Source organism: Pseudonaja textilis, chromosome 13 (genome assembly GCF_049901715.1).
Source record: "Pseudonaja textilis isolate UNSWEBS1 chromosome 13, rPseTex1.2, whole genome shotgun sequence".
NCBI classification, from domain to species: domain Eukaryota; kingdom Metazoa; phylum Chordata; class Lepidosauria; order Squamata; family Elapidae; genus Pseudonaja; species Pseudonaja textilis.
The window spans coordinates 1,941,447-1,958,503 of NC_142002.1; the positions used below are offsets into that span (position 1 = coordinate 1,941,447).

The following is a 17,057-nucleotide window of genomic DNA, read 5'->3' on the forward strand; positions in this document are numbered from 1 at the left end:
AACATCCAATAGCTACAAACCACATCTTTACCCAACAAAGGCAACCAAAACCCAATCCACAAAAAACCACAAATCCTACAAATAATGATATCCCAATCCTCATCAAGGAACTTCGATCAAAAAAAAAAAAATCACTATGGCGTAAAAACAAAACTAGCTACGTAGCAAACTTTAAAAACCGATACAACACCTTATGCCATGAATGAAATACTTGAAAATACAGCTCATCTGTCTGGAATCCGCACTGTATATCAGACATTAATACAATTGAGCGAGTCCAGAAGTATTTCACGAGAAGAGTACTACACTCCTCTGCTTGTAGTAGAATATCCTACATCACCAGGCTTGAGATTTTGGGCTTGGACAATCTTGAACTACGCCGCCTGCGGTTGGACTTAAGCATAGTACACAAAATTATCTGCTACAATGTCCTACCAGTGAATTACTACTTCAGCTTCAATCACAACAATACAAGAGCACACAACAGATACAAACTCAATGTTAACTGCTCCAAACTCGATTGCAGAAAGTACGACTTCAGCAACAGAGCGGTCAATGTCTGGAATGCGCTACCTGACTCTGTTGTTACATCCTCAAACCCCCCAACTCCTTTAACCTCAAACCATCCACTATTGACCTCACCCCGTTCCTAAGAGGTCTGTAAGAGGCGTGCATAAGTGCACCATTGTGCCTCCAGTCCCTGTCCTATTGTCCCCATTTATTCGTACCTATTTCCTGTATTCATACTCATGTTTATACTTATACCTATTGTAAGCAATTGACAAATGAAATGATATGAAATAAATAAATATCCAAGCATTAGCTGAAAATAAAACGCTGTTTAAAAACAAAAACAAAAAAACAGAACAGCTGTCTTTGCCACCCCCTTGTCTGTAGGTTGACAATCTCAAACCAAAATGCGAATAAGCCATCATTAGGAGCAGCGCAGAGCTTGCATTAGTACACCACAGTAAATTTTCAACTGTCATTGAAATTGGATTATGTACTTCCTGCTCCAGGAAAGATTATTTTCCCTTAACAGAGTGGAACACAGCTCAAGTTTCAAATGGACATCCGCTGGCAATCTGCTTTTTTTTTTTTTCCCCAGCCAACTGCTTGTGCTGAACAGACCAAAACATGAGGTTTTATCCAGTGAAAGAAACCCAATTCACAGAAGTCCAGATTTACTCCTCTGCTGGACTTCACCACAATCTGAGATACACAAAATCACATATAATGGCAAAGTCTACACCGGAGGTCTCCAAACTTGGCAACTTTAAGACTTGTGGACTTCCAACTCCCAGAATTCTGGGAGTTGCAATCTACAAGTCTTAAAGCTGCCAAGTTTGGGGACCCCTGGGCTACACATACATCAAGCTCAGAACACAGAATCATAGGGCTTGAAGAGACCTGAGAGATCTTCTAGTCCAACCCCATTCAAAGCAGGAGACCACACTACACTGTAAGAAAGATGTGGAGACCCTAGAAAAAGTGCAGAGAAGAGCAACCACAGGAGGATTAGGGGACTGAAGGCTAAAGCATATGAAGAACAGTTGCAGGAACTGGGCCTGGCTAGTCTAGTGAAAAGGAGGACCAGGGGAGACATGAAACCAGTCTTCCAATATTTGAGGGGCTGCCACAGAGAGGAGGAAGGGGGTCAAGCTATTTTCCAAAGCACTCGGAAGGCCAGACAAGGAATAATGGATGGAAACTGAACAAGGAGAGATTCAACTTAAGTGCAAGAAGAGAATTTCAGAGTAATTAAACAGACTGCTGTTCTGGCTCTCGCCCTTGCCAAAAAGATAATTCTTTAATTCAACAATTGGACCGAGTCAGAAGCAGGGAGACCGCCGGAAAAGCAAAGAAAACCTCTTGCCTCCGTTTAACTTAGTTTGCAGCTGTCATCAGGGTTGGCACTTCTGAATCACCGACACCATCAATTTCTTCTCTCAAAGGGCCCAGGTAGCAGATAATGGCCAATTTGGTCCTCTGCCCAAGGAGACAATTCAACAGGCTGCGCTAGATGGAGGAAGAGGATGAACTCACATCCTGCCTTAAGCCATCATATAATTTGGCCTTGATAGAAGGGGTTCCTGCTGCTGGTGTTGCAATTCCAGCTGGAAACTATGGTTTGTGACTTAGCCTGATATGGAAATCCAGCCCGTTGTATTGATTAAGTCAATAAACGCTGATTTAGCGCAGTGTGCAATCCCAACTCTAATGTTCAGGATACTTTCTGTGTCCTTAAACTGTTCCCTAGCCAATCGTTAGATCAGGGGTCTCCAACCTTGGCAGCTCTAAAGACTTGTGGACTTCAACTCCCAGCTGGCTGAGGAATTCTGGGAGTTGAAGTCCACAAGTCTTAATATTTCCAGGTTTGGAAGTAGTCCCTATGCTAGAGCATCCATAACCATCTCTTCTGGGTCCACTGGCTAAGCATTCTGGGAGTCGGAATCCTCAAACATCCGGAGAATGCCTGGCAAGGAACGGCTGCTTCAAACTCCAGTATTATACCTGGGAAACAACCCCATGTTCCTTGGTTTTTTCCCCTGCTTAGGGAGTCAAGGATAGAGAAAGATGCTGCCATTGAAAAATGTATGAGGCTGTCTCCAGAATCCCTCCCTCCTCCCCTTAAAAGCCTCCCCCACCTCCTCATTAATTGCTCATGCCAAGGGAACTGTTAACTGCCTCCCACCTTCTCAAAAATGCGTGGGAATTCAGCAGAATAATTTCAAGTTTTGCACTTCATTCGCCTCCCCGTCCAACTTTTTCCACTGATATAAATGCAAGCGGACCTGAGACAGAACCTGCTTGGGCAAATGGGGATTTGCTCAAAGGGTGATGAAAACTGTTTGCTGGAATTGTATACAGGTAGTCCTCAAGTTATGATTGCAATTTCTGCTGCAAAGCAATACATTTTGGGCTTTGCCCATTTCACCATCTTTGTTGGCCACAGCTGTTTAAGCGAATCATTGCAGTTGTTAAATTAGTTTACTTTAGTTTACTTTATTGTCATCGCACTTTGTACAACGAAATCAAACACCATCTTCAGTGCACATTGAAAATAAAAACACACACATCCTTCACCCTCCACACATTGAACCGAAAACCCCCGACACCACACCAATAGAAGCTGTTTTTCAGCCTATTTGTCCTTGTTTTTATTATTCTGTACCGTCTGCCAGATGGTAATAGTTCAAAAAAAAAAAAAAAAAAGGGTGCCCAGGATGAGATGGATCTTTGAGAATGTTTTGAACTTTCTTAAGGCAGCGGGAGCTCTAAAGCTCTTCCAAAGAGGGGAGAGGGCAGCCCATGATCTTCTGGGCAATGACATTAACCCACTGGAGTGCTTTCCTGTCTGCCTATGTGCAATTGGCAAACCATACACAGTTGTGCAGTAAGTTAAGATACTCTCTGTGGTGCAGCGGTAGAAGGTCACCAGCAGTTTCTCATTCAGTTGTTTTCTGAGAAGCCTCAGGTAATCTAATCTCTGCTGGGCCCTTTTGACCAGGGCTGCAATGTGAGCCCCCCAGGTCAGGTCCTCTTTTAGGGTAACACCCACAAACTTAAACCTGGCCACTTGCTCCACTCGGTCTCCATGGATAAACAAGGGCTGGAGGTCTGATCTGTTCCTTCTATAGTCCACTATAAACTCTAAATTAGTAACTCGGGGAGTGAATCTGGTTTCCCCATTGACTTTGCTTGTCAGAAGGTCACAAAAGGAGACGTGACCCCAGGACACTGCAACCGTCATAAATACGAGTCAGTTGCTAAGCACCTGAATTTTGATCATGTGACCACGGGAATTTTGACCACGGGAATGCTGCAATGGTTGTAAATATGAGCAGCAGTAATTTTTTCATATTTTTTTCAATGCTGATATAACTGCAAACCGTCACTAAATGAAAGGTTGTAAATTGAGGATTGCCTGCATATAATCCTATGTTGGATGATATGCATTACTCTTCATAACTATTTGGTTGATGTTTAAAATAAGACCCTAGGGGGTGCAAATTTCCCTATGGCTGTTTCAGATATTCCAAATTTGGGGGGAAAAACACTCCAGGTTTGAGCTGCTCTTGGGGCAGAATAGGGCATTTTGTTTCAATATGCCACCATTTGGAACAAGGGGAGCTTGAAAGAAGCCCTGGTTTGTTTGTCCCGTGACCACAAAAAAATAGCTGGGCATCAGCCCACAATGAGTGTTCTCCATGACCAAACTTACATAAAAGTTGGCCAGCTAAAAACGTTCTTAAAGTTGAGAAACACTGCAAAACAACTAGACACAAAAACGGTTTCCACCACCACCACCACGTGACATCACACCTAATTACTACGATACCGCCTTATGTCTAAGGATATTTACCCATGTAGTAGGGCTGTATTGCTATTATCTTTCTCATCTTTTCTACTGCTTTTCCCTATGATTATATTATGTACATTGAGAGCTTATGCACTAGAGATGAATTCCTTGTGCGTCCAATCACACTTGGCCAATAAAGAATTCTATTCTGTTCTGCCCCACTCCATCCCATTCTGCGTTGTTCTGCTTTGCTGTTTTCTATTCTATTGTTATATTATTCCATTCCACCTACCCACATTCTGCATATTCTACTCTGATCTGTTCTACTGTTCTGTTCTACTCCACCCCATCCTGAGCGCCATTTTATTTTATTCTGCTCTGCATTCTGTTCTGTTCTGTTCTGTTCTGTTCATCTATTCTATTTCATCCCACCCCACCCTATTTTGCTTTCTATTCTATTCTATTCCACTGAAATTAAACGCATGTCAATTTCATGTCAGGCTGAAGGTAACTGTTGCTTTCAGAACAAGCCTCCCCAATCGGCGCCATCTGTCCTATAATCCGCCATATTGTCACTTCATGTAATAAATAAATCTCACAACCTCCACAGCCGTTGGCAAAGCAACCAACTGTATTTATTTCTGTTGGAAGAACTAGGAGAGACTGTTTTAAAATCCAGATTATTTAAACGGCACACAACCTGCAACAGGGGCAAGTTGCAAGATTTAAAATAAGCATGGGGTACTTTTGGCCAAGTTCAAGCAACTTCCAACGCTCCCATGTCCCTTAGGTGATGAAGAATTTTGGGAGAAATTCAGGCTGTTACTTGGGATGGCTGAAAAGTAGTTAGATTAGACGACTTCTAGGAATGGAACATATTTTCTTAGATTTACTTAGAAGACAATTTTCTCCCAAAGGCTGTAAGTCCACCTATCAAGAAGAACCATTTTGGAAGACAGAGATATGGTAGTAGAGAGATGGGTCTGAAATAAATGTTTGATTCGTTCTAAAATCATCTAATTCATCTAAAAAGGGGTCAGTTGAGGCTGCCATCTTGACATTTTTTGACTGCCAAGACCTATTTTCAGGGCTGGGATTCTACCGGTTCGGACCGGTTCACGAGATCCGGATGTTCTGCTTCGCCGAACCATTATTTGAACCGACTGGCTGGCCCTGCCCAGGAGACTCCATGCAGCCCATTTTCGATGCAGGTAAATCCAGGGTCTGCCCAGAGGCAGAAGTACCGGAAGTCCGGAAACGGGCCTGTTTCTGGCTTCCAGAGGGCCTCCGGTGGCCATGGAGGCCGTTTTCGCCCTCCCAGAGGCCTGAGGGAAGCCTCCGGACTCTGGGGAAGGCGAAAAACAGCCCTCTTAGAAGTTCCGGTAGGCCACGCCCACCATGGCCACACCCACCCAGCAACTGGGCAGCGAACCGGTTGCTGGAATCCCACCCCTGCCTATTTTGTACTTAACCCGACTGATCTGTAAGGGGAACCCATTCTTCCTTAGTGGCCCACTCCAATTGGGTGGGGACTTTGGAAGGTCAGCGTGGAGTGGCAACCACCCCTCGTAGTGATACCCTAAGCCTGTGATGGAGAATCTAGGGCACGCGTGCCACAAGTGGCACGCAGAGCCATTTGTGCTGGCACGCGAGCTGCAGGCAAACTTAGCTCACTGCGCATGCACGCGCCTCACAGCTGATTTTTCCCCCCCCGGTTGGTTTGAGGCCTTTTTTGGCCTCCCCTCTGCAAGGCTTTTCGGGATCAATTATATGCCCATTCCATCACTTCCGGTATACAGGATGCTTTCATTTTAGTCATTATAATAGGTAGCCCTTGACATACAGCCACAAGTGGGGCCAGAAAACGTACTGTGTGCAATTGTTGAGTGAGGCATCACGTGACCACACACCCTTGACTTCCTTGCCACGTTTGTTTGTCCTTGAGCGAGACATCACATGATACAATCTGCAACCTTTCCTGCAGGCTTCCCCATTGACTTGTTGGAAGCCGCCTGGAAAAGCTGCAAGTTGTGATCATGAGATCACCAGACGCTGCAGCTTTAGTAAATGCAAGCTGGTTTGCGGATGCCTGAATCACAATCACACAACCGTGGGTGGTGCAAGCGTAACTTTTGAGGATGAGTCATACGCCACTTTGTCCAGCTCCATCATAACTTCAAAATATCATTTCATATCAACAAACGGTTGTAAGTTGATGAGAACCTCTGATATTATATCAGATATAATATTCCCTCCCAGAGGCCCGAGGGAAGCCTCCGGACTCTGGGGAAGGAGAAAAACAGCCCTCCTAGAAGTTCCAGTAGGCCACGCCTCTGATATTATGATATGCTGTATAAGACAAGGAAAGGAGTAGCTTCGTGTGTGTCTGTCTCCTTTTGTGGAAGAAGAAAGCCTTAGTTCCTCATCCCTCCAAAGCCAACAGTTTTTAGCAGGGACCACAGGGGTCCCCAAACTTGGCAACTGTAAGACTTGTGGACTTCAACTCCCAGAATTAAAATGGCCAAGTTTGGAAATGTCTGATGTAGCACATAAAAGAAACGGGATATTTTCCACAATCCATGTTCTGGTAACTGCCAGATGTTTAATGTATTATACATGGGCCTGCCCTTAAGATGGTTGCATAACAATTCATCGATACGGCTGCCAGATGACTAAAATGAGACCAGACTCTGATCCTATCATACCAGGAATGGCAGAGTATAAATCAAAACTAATACAAATACTTCAGCTGCCCTGTGTATTCTATTTTAGTTCACAGAGCTGTTTTTGGTTTTACAGCTTTTTATCTATATATCATCGATATTATTTTGACACTAAAAAGTTTGTATTTTCTCAGGTGTTTTAATTCAATTTCTTCTACTCTAATCTTGGGTAGGTGTATCACTTTAATGTTATTCTAGGATCGTGTGATGCTTTAGAATCAATTTGTGACCGATATTTTGAAAAGCAAAAAAGCATAAACCTAGCATCTCTGGGTGACTCATTAAAGCAGCCACATCCCAGACTGCTTCCTGCAGCTGTAAAAACAGAGATGGCTGCTTTCATAAGTGACAGATGGGACGGAATCAATGCTCCCACTGTTCCAAAGCACATCTGCCAAATTACACATGAAACACCCACACCCCTCTTCAACAACTGGGAGATTCTTAAAAAGAACATTTTAATTTACATGTTTTATTCTGCAATAGGTTAAGATTATAATCTACACAATATTTTTAAAAAATGCAACACCCCTGGATAATCTGAAAATTTGCACATTCAAAGAAAGTTTGCTTGTAGGGGGATTCAAAGCAGACTTGCACCTCTGAAATGCAGAAAATTACAGTTTCGGTCATCTACTCAAGCAGCAAACCTGGATAACATTTGGTTTGGAAAAAGCAGTAAAGGTTCAAATGTCTTCAGCCTTTTGGTGGAATTAAATGTAGTACGGTGTTCCTCAATCTTGGCAATTTAAAGACGTGGACTTCAACTCCCAGAATTCCCCAGCCAGCATCGAATTTAAGTCCAACAAATCTTTGTCAAGATCAAGAAATGTGGCTCACGTCACCTCCATTTTACAGTGCAGAAAGGCAAAACGTGAATTGTAATGATCATTCCCTTCATCTTTTCTTTGGGATCAATAAGGATGTTTTTAGGCAAAATCTCGGAACGTAGTTCCAAATTTATTTTCTAGGAATACCTATGGATTATGGCGGCATTTTGCTCTGCAAGCTGTTAATTTGTACTTCTGCATTTCCAGTCTTAACAAATGGTGACAAAACACAGAGGTCAAAATGCAATCTTTAAAAAAAAAAAATCCATGCCATGTGCAGTTTTTAGTTAAAGTTCTTCTCTGCTCTCTCACTCCTGAATACTATTTTTTTTGGTGGAGGGGATCAGTTTGGATAAATAAAATCTGGACAAATCACTTGCATTTCCTTTGCAAACTGCATCAGGGATCCAATTCTACCCCAATCTCTACCCCAAAAGGAAGGAAGGATGACGCTCCTGTTATTCCATATTTTGCCAACTGGTTGTTCTCTATAGGGGCTTAATATGTTAACAAATCCTGCTTGATCCTACCATTTAATAAATTATTACGGTTACTATTTGGAGGAAAGTTGGTAAAAACAACAGTTCTGGAAATACTGCTGAGAACTGAATATTGGTCTTGGATCGTTTTCTCTAAAAGTGTTTGGATTATGACACTTCAGCACAGACTGTCCAACTGTTAGTCAATGACTTTGTTTTATTTTTTTGGCTATATGCTGGCTGGAGTCACTCCCACCTCTTGTAAGATGGGCAGCCATACAAATTTGATAGTTTATTCATCTATTTCTGTTCTCGGATGGATGGATGGATGGATAGATATGAATTTGATAGTTTATCCATCTATTCCTGAGAGGGGAGGAGGAGAGGGAAAGGGAGGGAGGGAGGGAGGGAGAGAAAGATAGATAGAAAGAAAGAAAGGAAGGAAGAAAAAGAAAGAAAGAAAGAAAGAAAGAAAGAAAGAAAGAAAGAAAGAAAGAAAGAAAGAATTAGGAATGTAAACCGGTTGTCAGCATTTGAGTTTGTCAAGAATTGCCATTGCTATTCGTCGTGATAATTCATCTGCAGTTTCAAATGAGGATAGTCTTCGTTCTGAAGTGTTGCCCGATTAGGGCACCCGGTTGCTGAATCGCCCCATTTGGAAGGGATCCGTCTTCTACTTCAAACTCCTGCTAGATGCCGTCTCAGGAAGGCAGGAGCCAGAACTGCACACAACGACGGTTTCTAGCTTGACACCACCATCACAGCCTCCGCAATAGCCAGGGTGTCAAAACAATTACACTGAACACCCCCCAGTGCAGGACAGGTAGGGTATTTCCTGGCTCTCAGAAGATCTGCGACATTTGTTCCAGGCTGCCTTTCCGGATCCTTCTCCACTTTGGCTGCTCCCATTTGTCCAATACGATCAACACTCGGGGCCCAGAAGGGGACAAAATAATCAAGGGGGGAGGGCGCAACCATCGATCAAGCAGAGAATCACGGCTTCTCGCGCTGCAGCTGCTTTGCTCACCCCGAGGCACAGCTTAAAATGGCGTTCGCTTTTTTCGCAGTTAAGTCGCCCTCTGGGCTCAAGTTTGCTTTGCAGGGTGTGAGCTTCCATTTCTAAAATAAATAAACCTTTTAAAAGCAGACAGGAAGCCAAACCTGTCGGCAACCTGGTGCCCTACTTGGGCCCCGCATCAAAGCAGAAGGAACACTATTCTCACTTCAAGCTCCAGATTTATTTATCACTACCCCAATATCAATGGCAACTGTTGAAAAAGTCAAGTGCTGGTTTTTCCCCCATTGCAGAATGACTCCTTTGCTCCTAATTTTCCGTTACCTAATCCAATATATATATGGAGACAGGGAGGGAGGGAGAGACAGAGAGAGACAGACAGACAGACAGAGAGAGAGAGAGAGAGAGAAAGACAGAGAGAGAGAGAAAGAGAGAGAGAGAAATCAAGAACCAATATTCAGATCAGTGCATTTCCAGGAGGCAGTTCTGTTTTTTCCCCAACTTTCCTGCAAACCATAACAATAATTTATTGAACTTGTAAGCTGTTGGACTCTCGTGAACTCATGAGCGCAAAGCAAACAAAGAAATTACAGTGAAACAAATAATGGAAAAATACTGCAAAAATTTACCCTCCACAAAGGCTAAATAAAGGAGAAATACAACCTTGTGTTTATGGGTTTGTTTTTTTTAAAGGAAAAGTTTATTACAACCAAAATTTCTGCCCAGAACCTAAATTCTTTCTCTATCTTACACCCCAGCGCTTCCACTGATATGGTTTAAATCTGTCCCAACCAGTTGACCTGCAAATTCTAAAGCCTACTTTTTTGGGCACAGACTCTACAAATACTGGCAACGGCCAGTCAACATTTTCACATCAAATGAAGCAAGTGCAGAGGGGAGGTTAAAAACACCTTCGCTTGGGCAGAGGGTTGGACTAGATGACTTACAAGTCCCTTCCAACTCTGTTAATCTGTTAGAATATATACAAGCATCACATTCATAGTTTGGATCCCTGGTTTCCTAGGCACATTAGAAATAAGTGAAACCCCCTTTCTAAACCAGAAACCAAGCATCAGCTTCCTAAATAAAGACCAGTATTATTTGTTAAATCTGCATGGCCTTGTTTTTTTTATTTCTCATCCTGCGGGATATCAGCACTGAAATCCTATCAAATCCCACCTAAATCTCATTTCATCCCAAGGATACACCCTGGTTTTGACCTAAGCACCGCACGCCCAAAATAACGTAAAGCCAGGATCAAGCCAGGATGGCTTCCTCCAAAGAAGGGAAGAAGGAAAAAAGGAGGGGAGAGGGGGGGGGTCTGGACTGCGAAAGAGGGGTCCCCCCCAAGGATCCTGCTTTGCGGAGGGGTGTGTGTGTGCAGACCCTCACCACTTCCAAGCTCCAAATAACAGATAATCAGAGTTGGAAGGGACCTTGAAGGTCATCTAGTCCAACCCCCACCCCCACCCCTGCCCAAGCGGGAGACCCTACACCATTTCTGACCAATGGCAGTCCAAGGTCCCACTCGGTTCCTAAAGGGCGCTCCGGAACGGCCAACCAGACCCGCTGCCCAGCACCAGGGTGGTGGTGGCGCTGGCGGCCCTGGGGCTGCCCAGCCGGCGGACGGGCGGCTCCTTCCGCAAGCGAGAAGCCCAGGGTGGGCGATGCCTCTCCGGTGCGCGGCGGCTCTCTCGCTCAGCCAGCCAAGGAGGATCGGCTGCGCGGAGACGAGGAGCCTCCAGCAACAGGCAGCCCACACCGGCTTCCTTCTTTCCTTCTCCCCTACCTGCCTCCCTCCTTCTTTCCTTCCTTCCTCTTTCTCTCCTTCCTTCGTTCCTCCTTTCCTTTTTCTCTTCTTCCTCCCCCTCTCTCTCTCCCTCCACTCTTTTCTTCTTTCGTCCTTTCTCCCCCCTCCTCCTCTTCCTCTCTCTTCCTTTACTCTCCTTCCTTTCTTCTGCCCTTTCTCTCCCTTCTTCCTCCTTTCCTACTCTCCTCCCTTCCCCTTTCTCTCCTTCCTTCCTCCTTCTTTCTCTCCCATCTTCCCTTCTTCCTCCCTCTTCCTCCTTCTTTCTTCCGTCCTTTCTCTCCTTCCTTCTTCTTCCTCTTCTTCCTCCCTCTTTCTTTCTTCCCTCCCTTCTTCAATCCTTTCTCTCCCTTCTTCCTCCTCTATTCTCTTCCCCCTTCCTTCCTTCCTTCCTTCCTTCTTTCCTCTCTTTCTTTCTCTCCTTCCTTCTTCTTCCTCTCCTCCCTCCCTCTTTCTTTCTTCCCTCCCTTCTTCAATCCTTTCTCTCCCTTCTTCCTCCTCTCCTCTCCTCTCCTCTTCCCTCTCCTTCCTTCTTTCCTTCCTTCTTTCCTCTCTTTCTTTCTCTCCTTCCTTCTTCCTCTCCTTCCTCCCTTTCTTTCTTCCCTCCCTTCTTCAATCCTTTCTCTCCCTTCTTCCTCCTCTATTCTCTTCCCCCTTCCTTCCTTCTTTCCTCTTTCTTTCTCTCCTTCCTTCTTCTTCCTCTCCTTCCTCCCTCTTTCTTTCTTCCCTCCCTTCTTCAATCCTTTCTCTCCCTTCTTCCTCCTCTCCTATTCTCTTCCCCCTTTCCTTCCTTCCTTCTTTCCCCTCTTTCTTTCCTCCCTCCCTTCTTCAATCCTTCCTCTCCCTTCTTCCTCCTCTCCTCTCCTCTCCTCTCCCCTCTCTCCTTCCTTCCTTCCCTCCCTGCGCCCCACTCACTCGGCCGCGGTGGTGCCGTTGATGGCGGAGCCGTCGGGCGCGGGGCTCAGCTGGATGGGGCCCGGCTTCTTCTTGGGCATGGCGGCGGCGGCGGCGGCGGCGGTGGGCGCGGGCAGGGCGACTGGGCTTCCTCCGCCGGGCGAGCCCAGGGTGGGGGGGGGGCGGCGCGGGGGCGGCGGCGGGGCGGCTTCGCTCGGGGGTCGCTTGAAGGCGCGGGAGGCGGGCGAGGGGAAGGGGCGCTCCCCCTTCCTCGGGCCGGGCGGCGCGCAGGGCGCATGTGCTCCGGGCTCGGCCCAGCCGTCGCCGCGCTTCCGGCTCCGCTGCCAGGAATGCGGGGGAGACGCCGCGCCGGGGGGGCGGGAGGGGAGGGGAGGGGAGGAGGAGGAAGGGGGGAGAGGAGGAGGAGAAAGAAGAGGGGGACGAGGGAGGGGAGGGGGAGGGAAAAGGAAGAGGGGGGCAAGGGAGTGGAGGGAGAGGGGATGGGGAGAGGAGGGGAGAAGAAAGGGAGGGGGAGAGAGGGGGAGGGAGGAGGAGGAGAAAGAAGGGGGGGGACAAGGGAGAGGAGGGGAGGGAAGGGAGGGGGTGAGGGAGGGAGGAAGAGGGAGGAGGAAGGGAGGGGGAGGAGAAAGAAGGGGGGACAAGGGAGGAGGGGAGGGGGGAGGGAAAAGGAAGAATGGGGGCAAGGGAGTGGAGGGAGAGGGGATGGGGAGAGTAAGGGAGAAGAAAGGGAGGAGGAAGAGGGGTGAGGGAGGAGGAGGAGGAGAAAGAAAAGGGGGACAAGGGAGGGGAGGGGAGGGGGGAGGAGGAAGAGGAGAAAAGGGACACCCCCCCACAAACTCTACAGGCGTTTCCCACCCTCCCCCCTTCCAGCTAGGTGGTCCACACTTCCCCGCAGGCTTTTTGGCTCTTGATGGACTGTCCCATTTATCCTGGGGGGGGGGGAGATGGGAACATGCCGGATTGTTTGGTGAGGGGCACCCTCATTACTCTGTGTAAAACCCCCCCCCCCTGCCAATCAGGCTGTATACAGTACAGGTAGTCTTCAACTTACAATGGTTCACTTAGTGACCATTCAAAGTTACAACAGCACTTTAAAAAGTGACTTATGACCATTTTTCACACTTATAACCTTTGCTGCCTTCTCAGGGTAATGGGATCAAAATCCAGACGCTTGGCAACTGACTCATATTTATGACGGTTGCAGTGTCCTGGGGTCACTTTTGTGCAACCTGCTGACCGTCGAAATCAATGGGGAAGCCAGATGATTCCCTTAACGACCAATTTACTAAGTGAGCAACTGCAGCGATTCACTTAATGATGGCAAGAAAAGTCGTAAAATGCGGCAAAACTCACTTAGCAAATGTCTTGCTTAACCACAGGAATGTCGGGCTCAATTGCAGTCGTAAGTGGAGGACTCCTTGTATTGCATTCGCCTTGATCGGAATTTCCCAACCTTGGAAGCTTTTTAAGGCTTGTGGATTTCCATATATGTATGTGTGTGTGTGTGTGTGTATACACACACACATACACACAAACGCACACACACACATCATTTACATTTACATTTTGCATTATCTTTTCTTCCTGTTATCTAACCAAACATACCATTTCTCCCAGACCGAATAGTATTTTTTTCCTTCTCCTGCAATTCTATTGTAAATTTATTCATTTTTACACAATCTATAATTGCACCTCTTCCTGCTTAACGACCTGCACAGTGTTAGGGTTAGGACAGAAAGCAGGACTGCGAGGATTGTCTTGTGCATTGGGCTGTATGATCACTGTGACAAAAAGCCTGATCGCAATTACTGTCATAAGTCAAGGAGTACCTGCACTGCATTGTCCTTGAGATGCAGTGGTCTGTGAATCCAATCCCTTCATGATTTTAATATTCTTAGAGGCAACAAAAGTGGCCGTCTTCACACATCGCCTTAAGCCAGAGTGTTCTTAACCACCAGAGTGTTAATTCTGTTGCTATGGCACCCTTGTTACACTAGCTGTCAAAAAGACAAGCTCCGTTGTGACAAGTCAGTAATGGAAACAGTTGTGTCTAGTTCATTCAAACGTGTGTTGTTCCGCAAAGACAACATACTTTGTCATATAATATACAACATACTCTGTCATATATGTTGGTATATGCATAATTTTGTATTTATTTTGTGATGTTTAGAAATAGAATAGAATTCTTTATTGGCCAAGTGTGATTGGACACACAAGGAATTTATCTTGGTGCAAATGCTCTCAGTATACACAAAAGAAAAGATACATTCATCAAGAATCATAAGGTACAACACTTAATAATAGTCATAGGGTACAATAAGCAATCAAATCATACTAGGAAACAGTCTCTATAATTCGTAAGGATACAAGCAACAAAGTTATAGTCATGCAGTCACAAGTGGGAGGGGATGGGTGATAAGGAGTGATGAGAAGATTAATAGTAATAGTAGTGCAGATTTTGTGAATAGTTGGACAGTGTTGAGGGAATTATTTGTTTAGTAGAATGATGGTGTTTGGGGAAAAACTCCTTGTGTCTGGTTGTTCTGGTGTGCAGTGTTGTATAGTGTCATTTTGAGGGAAGGAGTTGAAACAATTTATGTCCAGGATGTGAGGGGTCTGTAGATATTTTCACAGCCCTCTTTTTGACTTGTGCAGGATACAGATCCTCGATGGAAGGCAGGTTGGTAGCCATTGTTTTTTTCTGCAATCCTAATTATCCTCTGAAGTCTGTGTCTGTCTTGTAGGGTTGCAGAACCAAACCAGGCAGTTATAGAGGTGCAGATGACAGACTCAACCATTCCTCTGTAGAACTGGATCAGCAGCTCGTTGGGCAGTTTGAGCTTCCTGAGTTGGTGCAGAAGGAACGTTCTTTGTTGTGCTTTTTTGATGACGTTTTTTATGTTAGCTGTCCATTTTAGGTCTTGTGATATGATAGAACCTAGAAATTTGAAGGTTAATGTAGTGCCTATTGGAGGTAGAGGCCCTTTTGAGAGCTGTATGCAACAGAATTTCATTTCAATGTATGCCGATTAGTGTACATTCAAAGTGACAATCAAGTTATTCTAAGTATCAAGTCTAAAGAACTACAGCTCTCATATGCCCCAGCCAGCAGGGGAAGTGACCAGTAATAAATCACAGGTAAGGTGACCAACTTTTTTACAATGAGGAGGACACAAATAAATTGAAGGAAAAAACCCAAAGCTACTTGTGCGTGGCGCACTCTTGCGTGAGGGATAATTTTCTGCAGAGGTGACTTCTTCCTCATTCAAAACTACTCTCAGGTCACGTGATGGCACCTCTCGGGTGGGCTGGGCTTCCTTCACCTGAGCCACCTGGAATGGTGGGGATCTTGGCCACTTTAAGACTGATGGACTTCAACTCCCAGAGTTCCTCAGCCAGCAAAGGAGTTGAAATCCACAAGTCTTAAAGTGGCCAAGGTTGGAGACCCCTGGGATAGGAGACCGAGGGGGATCTCCATGAAGGACGTCCCTGCAGTGTAGGACAGCATTGCTTTTCCTGCGTTGGAGCAGCTTGGTTTGCCTTGACGGCAGTAAAGGATAGGAACAGCCTTGCTTGCTCCCTGACAAGTTTTACCAGGAGAGCAGAAGTTGATTTTCCCAGCATGTCCCCACACCCTGGGATTACCTGGTTGTCTCCTTTTCCAAGATACAACTAATTTTTTTTCTTTTTTCTTTTGATACCGGCCAAAGGACCTGGCCTCCGTGACCAACCTAAACAAGGCTCTTCCTGGGTTTTTTTGCCATCCTGATGATGACCTTCTAAAAGGGGTTTGAGCAGGAGAAAACCTGGCATTTCTACGTCTTGGGAGATTCTCAGTCCTCTAAGTCATGATTGTCCCAAAGGTATGTTTTTTTTCAAGAGGCAACTCTGGACTTTCTGGTTTTTCTTTAAAGACGTTTTGTTTGAAGACTCTTCAGACTGAAGAAGCTTCTTGGGTGAGAAGCGAAATGTTTCCAAAGAAAAAGTGGCCAGTGGCCTCTTGAAATAAGCATCTTGGGGGCATAAAGACACATGCTTTTTTTCAAGAGGCAACTGGGCTTTCTTGTTTTTTCTTTGAAGACATTTCACTTCTCATCCAAGAAGCTTCTTCTGCTCTGACTGGATGGTGGTGAATGGAAGGATTTATACCCTTTGCAGACAGCTGGTCATTTGCATCCTTTTAGAGAGCCGTTGAAGCACTTGGAGGTTTATCTGTATCCTCAGGGTCACCTGAGTCTGCAATTGTTTCCTCTGGAAATCCATTTCTAATCCCACATCAGAATTAGAATTAGAATAGAAAATTAAACAGAAAATTGAATAGAAATAGAATAGAATACAGTATAGTATAGTATAGTATAGTATAGTATAGTATAGTATAGTATAGTATAGTATAGTATTAGTATTAGTATTAGTATAGTATAGTATAGTATTAGTATTAGTATTAGTATTAGTATTAGTATTAGTATTAGTATAGAATAGTATAGAATAGAATAGAATACTTTTATTGGCCAAGTGTGATTGTACACACAAGGAATTTGTCTTGGTGCAAATGCTCTCAGTGTACATAAAAGGGTGTTTTATTCATTATTTATTATTCATTTCGTTCAGAGGGTGTTCACCCCTTATTGTACAGCCAAAACTCTGTAGAGATTCTCAGTCATCCTGGCTGACCCAAAGGTGCGTTTTCAAGGGGCAACTGGACTTTCTTGTTTTTTTTTTCTTTGACGACTTCTCATCCCAGAAGCTCCTTCAGCTCTGACTGGATGGTGGGGAAGGGAAGTCAGAGTTAAAGCAGCTCCCTGGATGAGAAGCGAAGCGTCTTCAAAGAAAAATCAGAAAGTTCAGAATTGCTTTTTGAGGGTTTGGGGAGGAGAGAAAGCACCTGTGGCCTCTCTACCTTTTTTTTTAAGTTTACGATGCGCGGGACCTCTCGCGAGAGGACGCGAGGCGTCCGCTAGGGGACTCACACGCGCCCGCGTTTTGCT

The 17,057-nt window shown here is 45.2% G+C and overlaps 1 protein-coding gene across 1 annotated transcript in view; it reads right to left on the reverse strand.

The window, feature by feature from the left end:
- MAP2K1 (mitogen-activated protein kinase kinase 1) overlaps positions 1-12,391 on the reverse strand; it is a 36,572-nt gene extending 24,181 nt beyond the window's left edge. The window contains exon 1 of the mRNA XM_026709321.2: positions 12,073-12,391. Within this exon, the coding sequence (XP_026565106.1) occupies positions 12,073-12,152 (80 nt within the window). The 5' untranslated portion in view covers positions 12,153-12,391. The remainder of the gene's footprint in view (positions 1-12,072) is intronic.
- Positions 12,392-17,057: the final 4,666 nt, after the last annotated feature.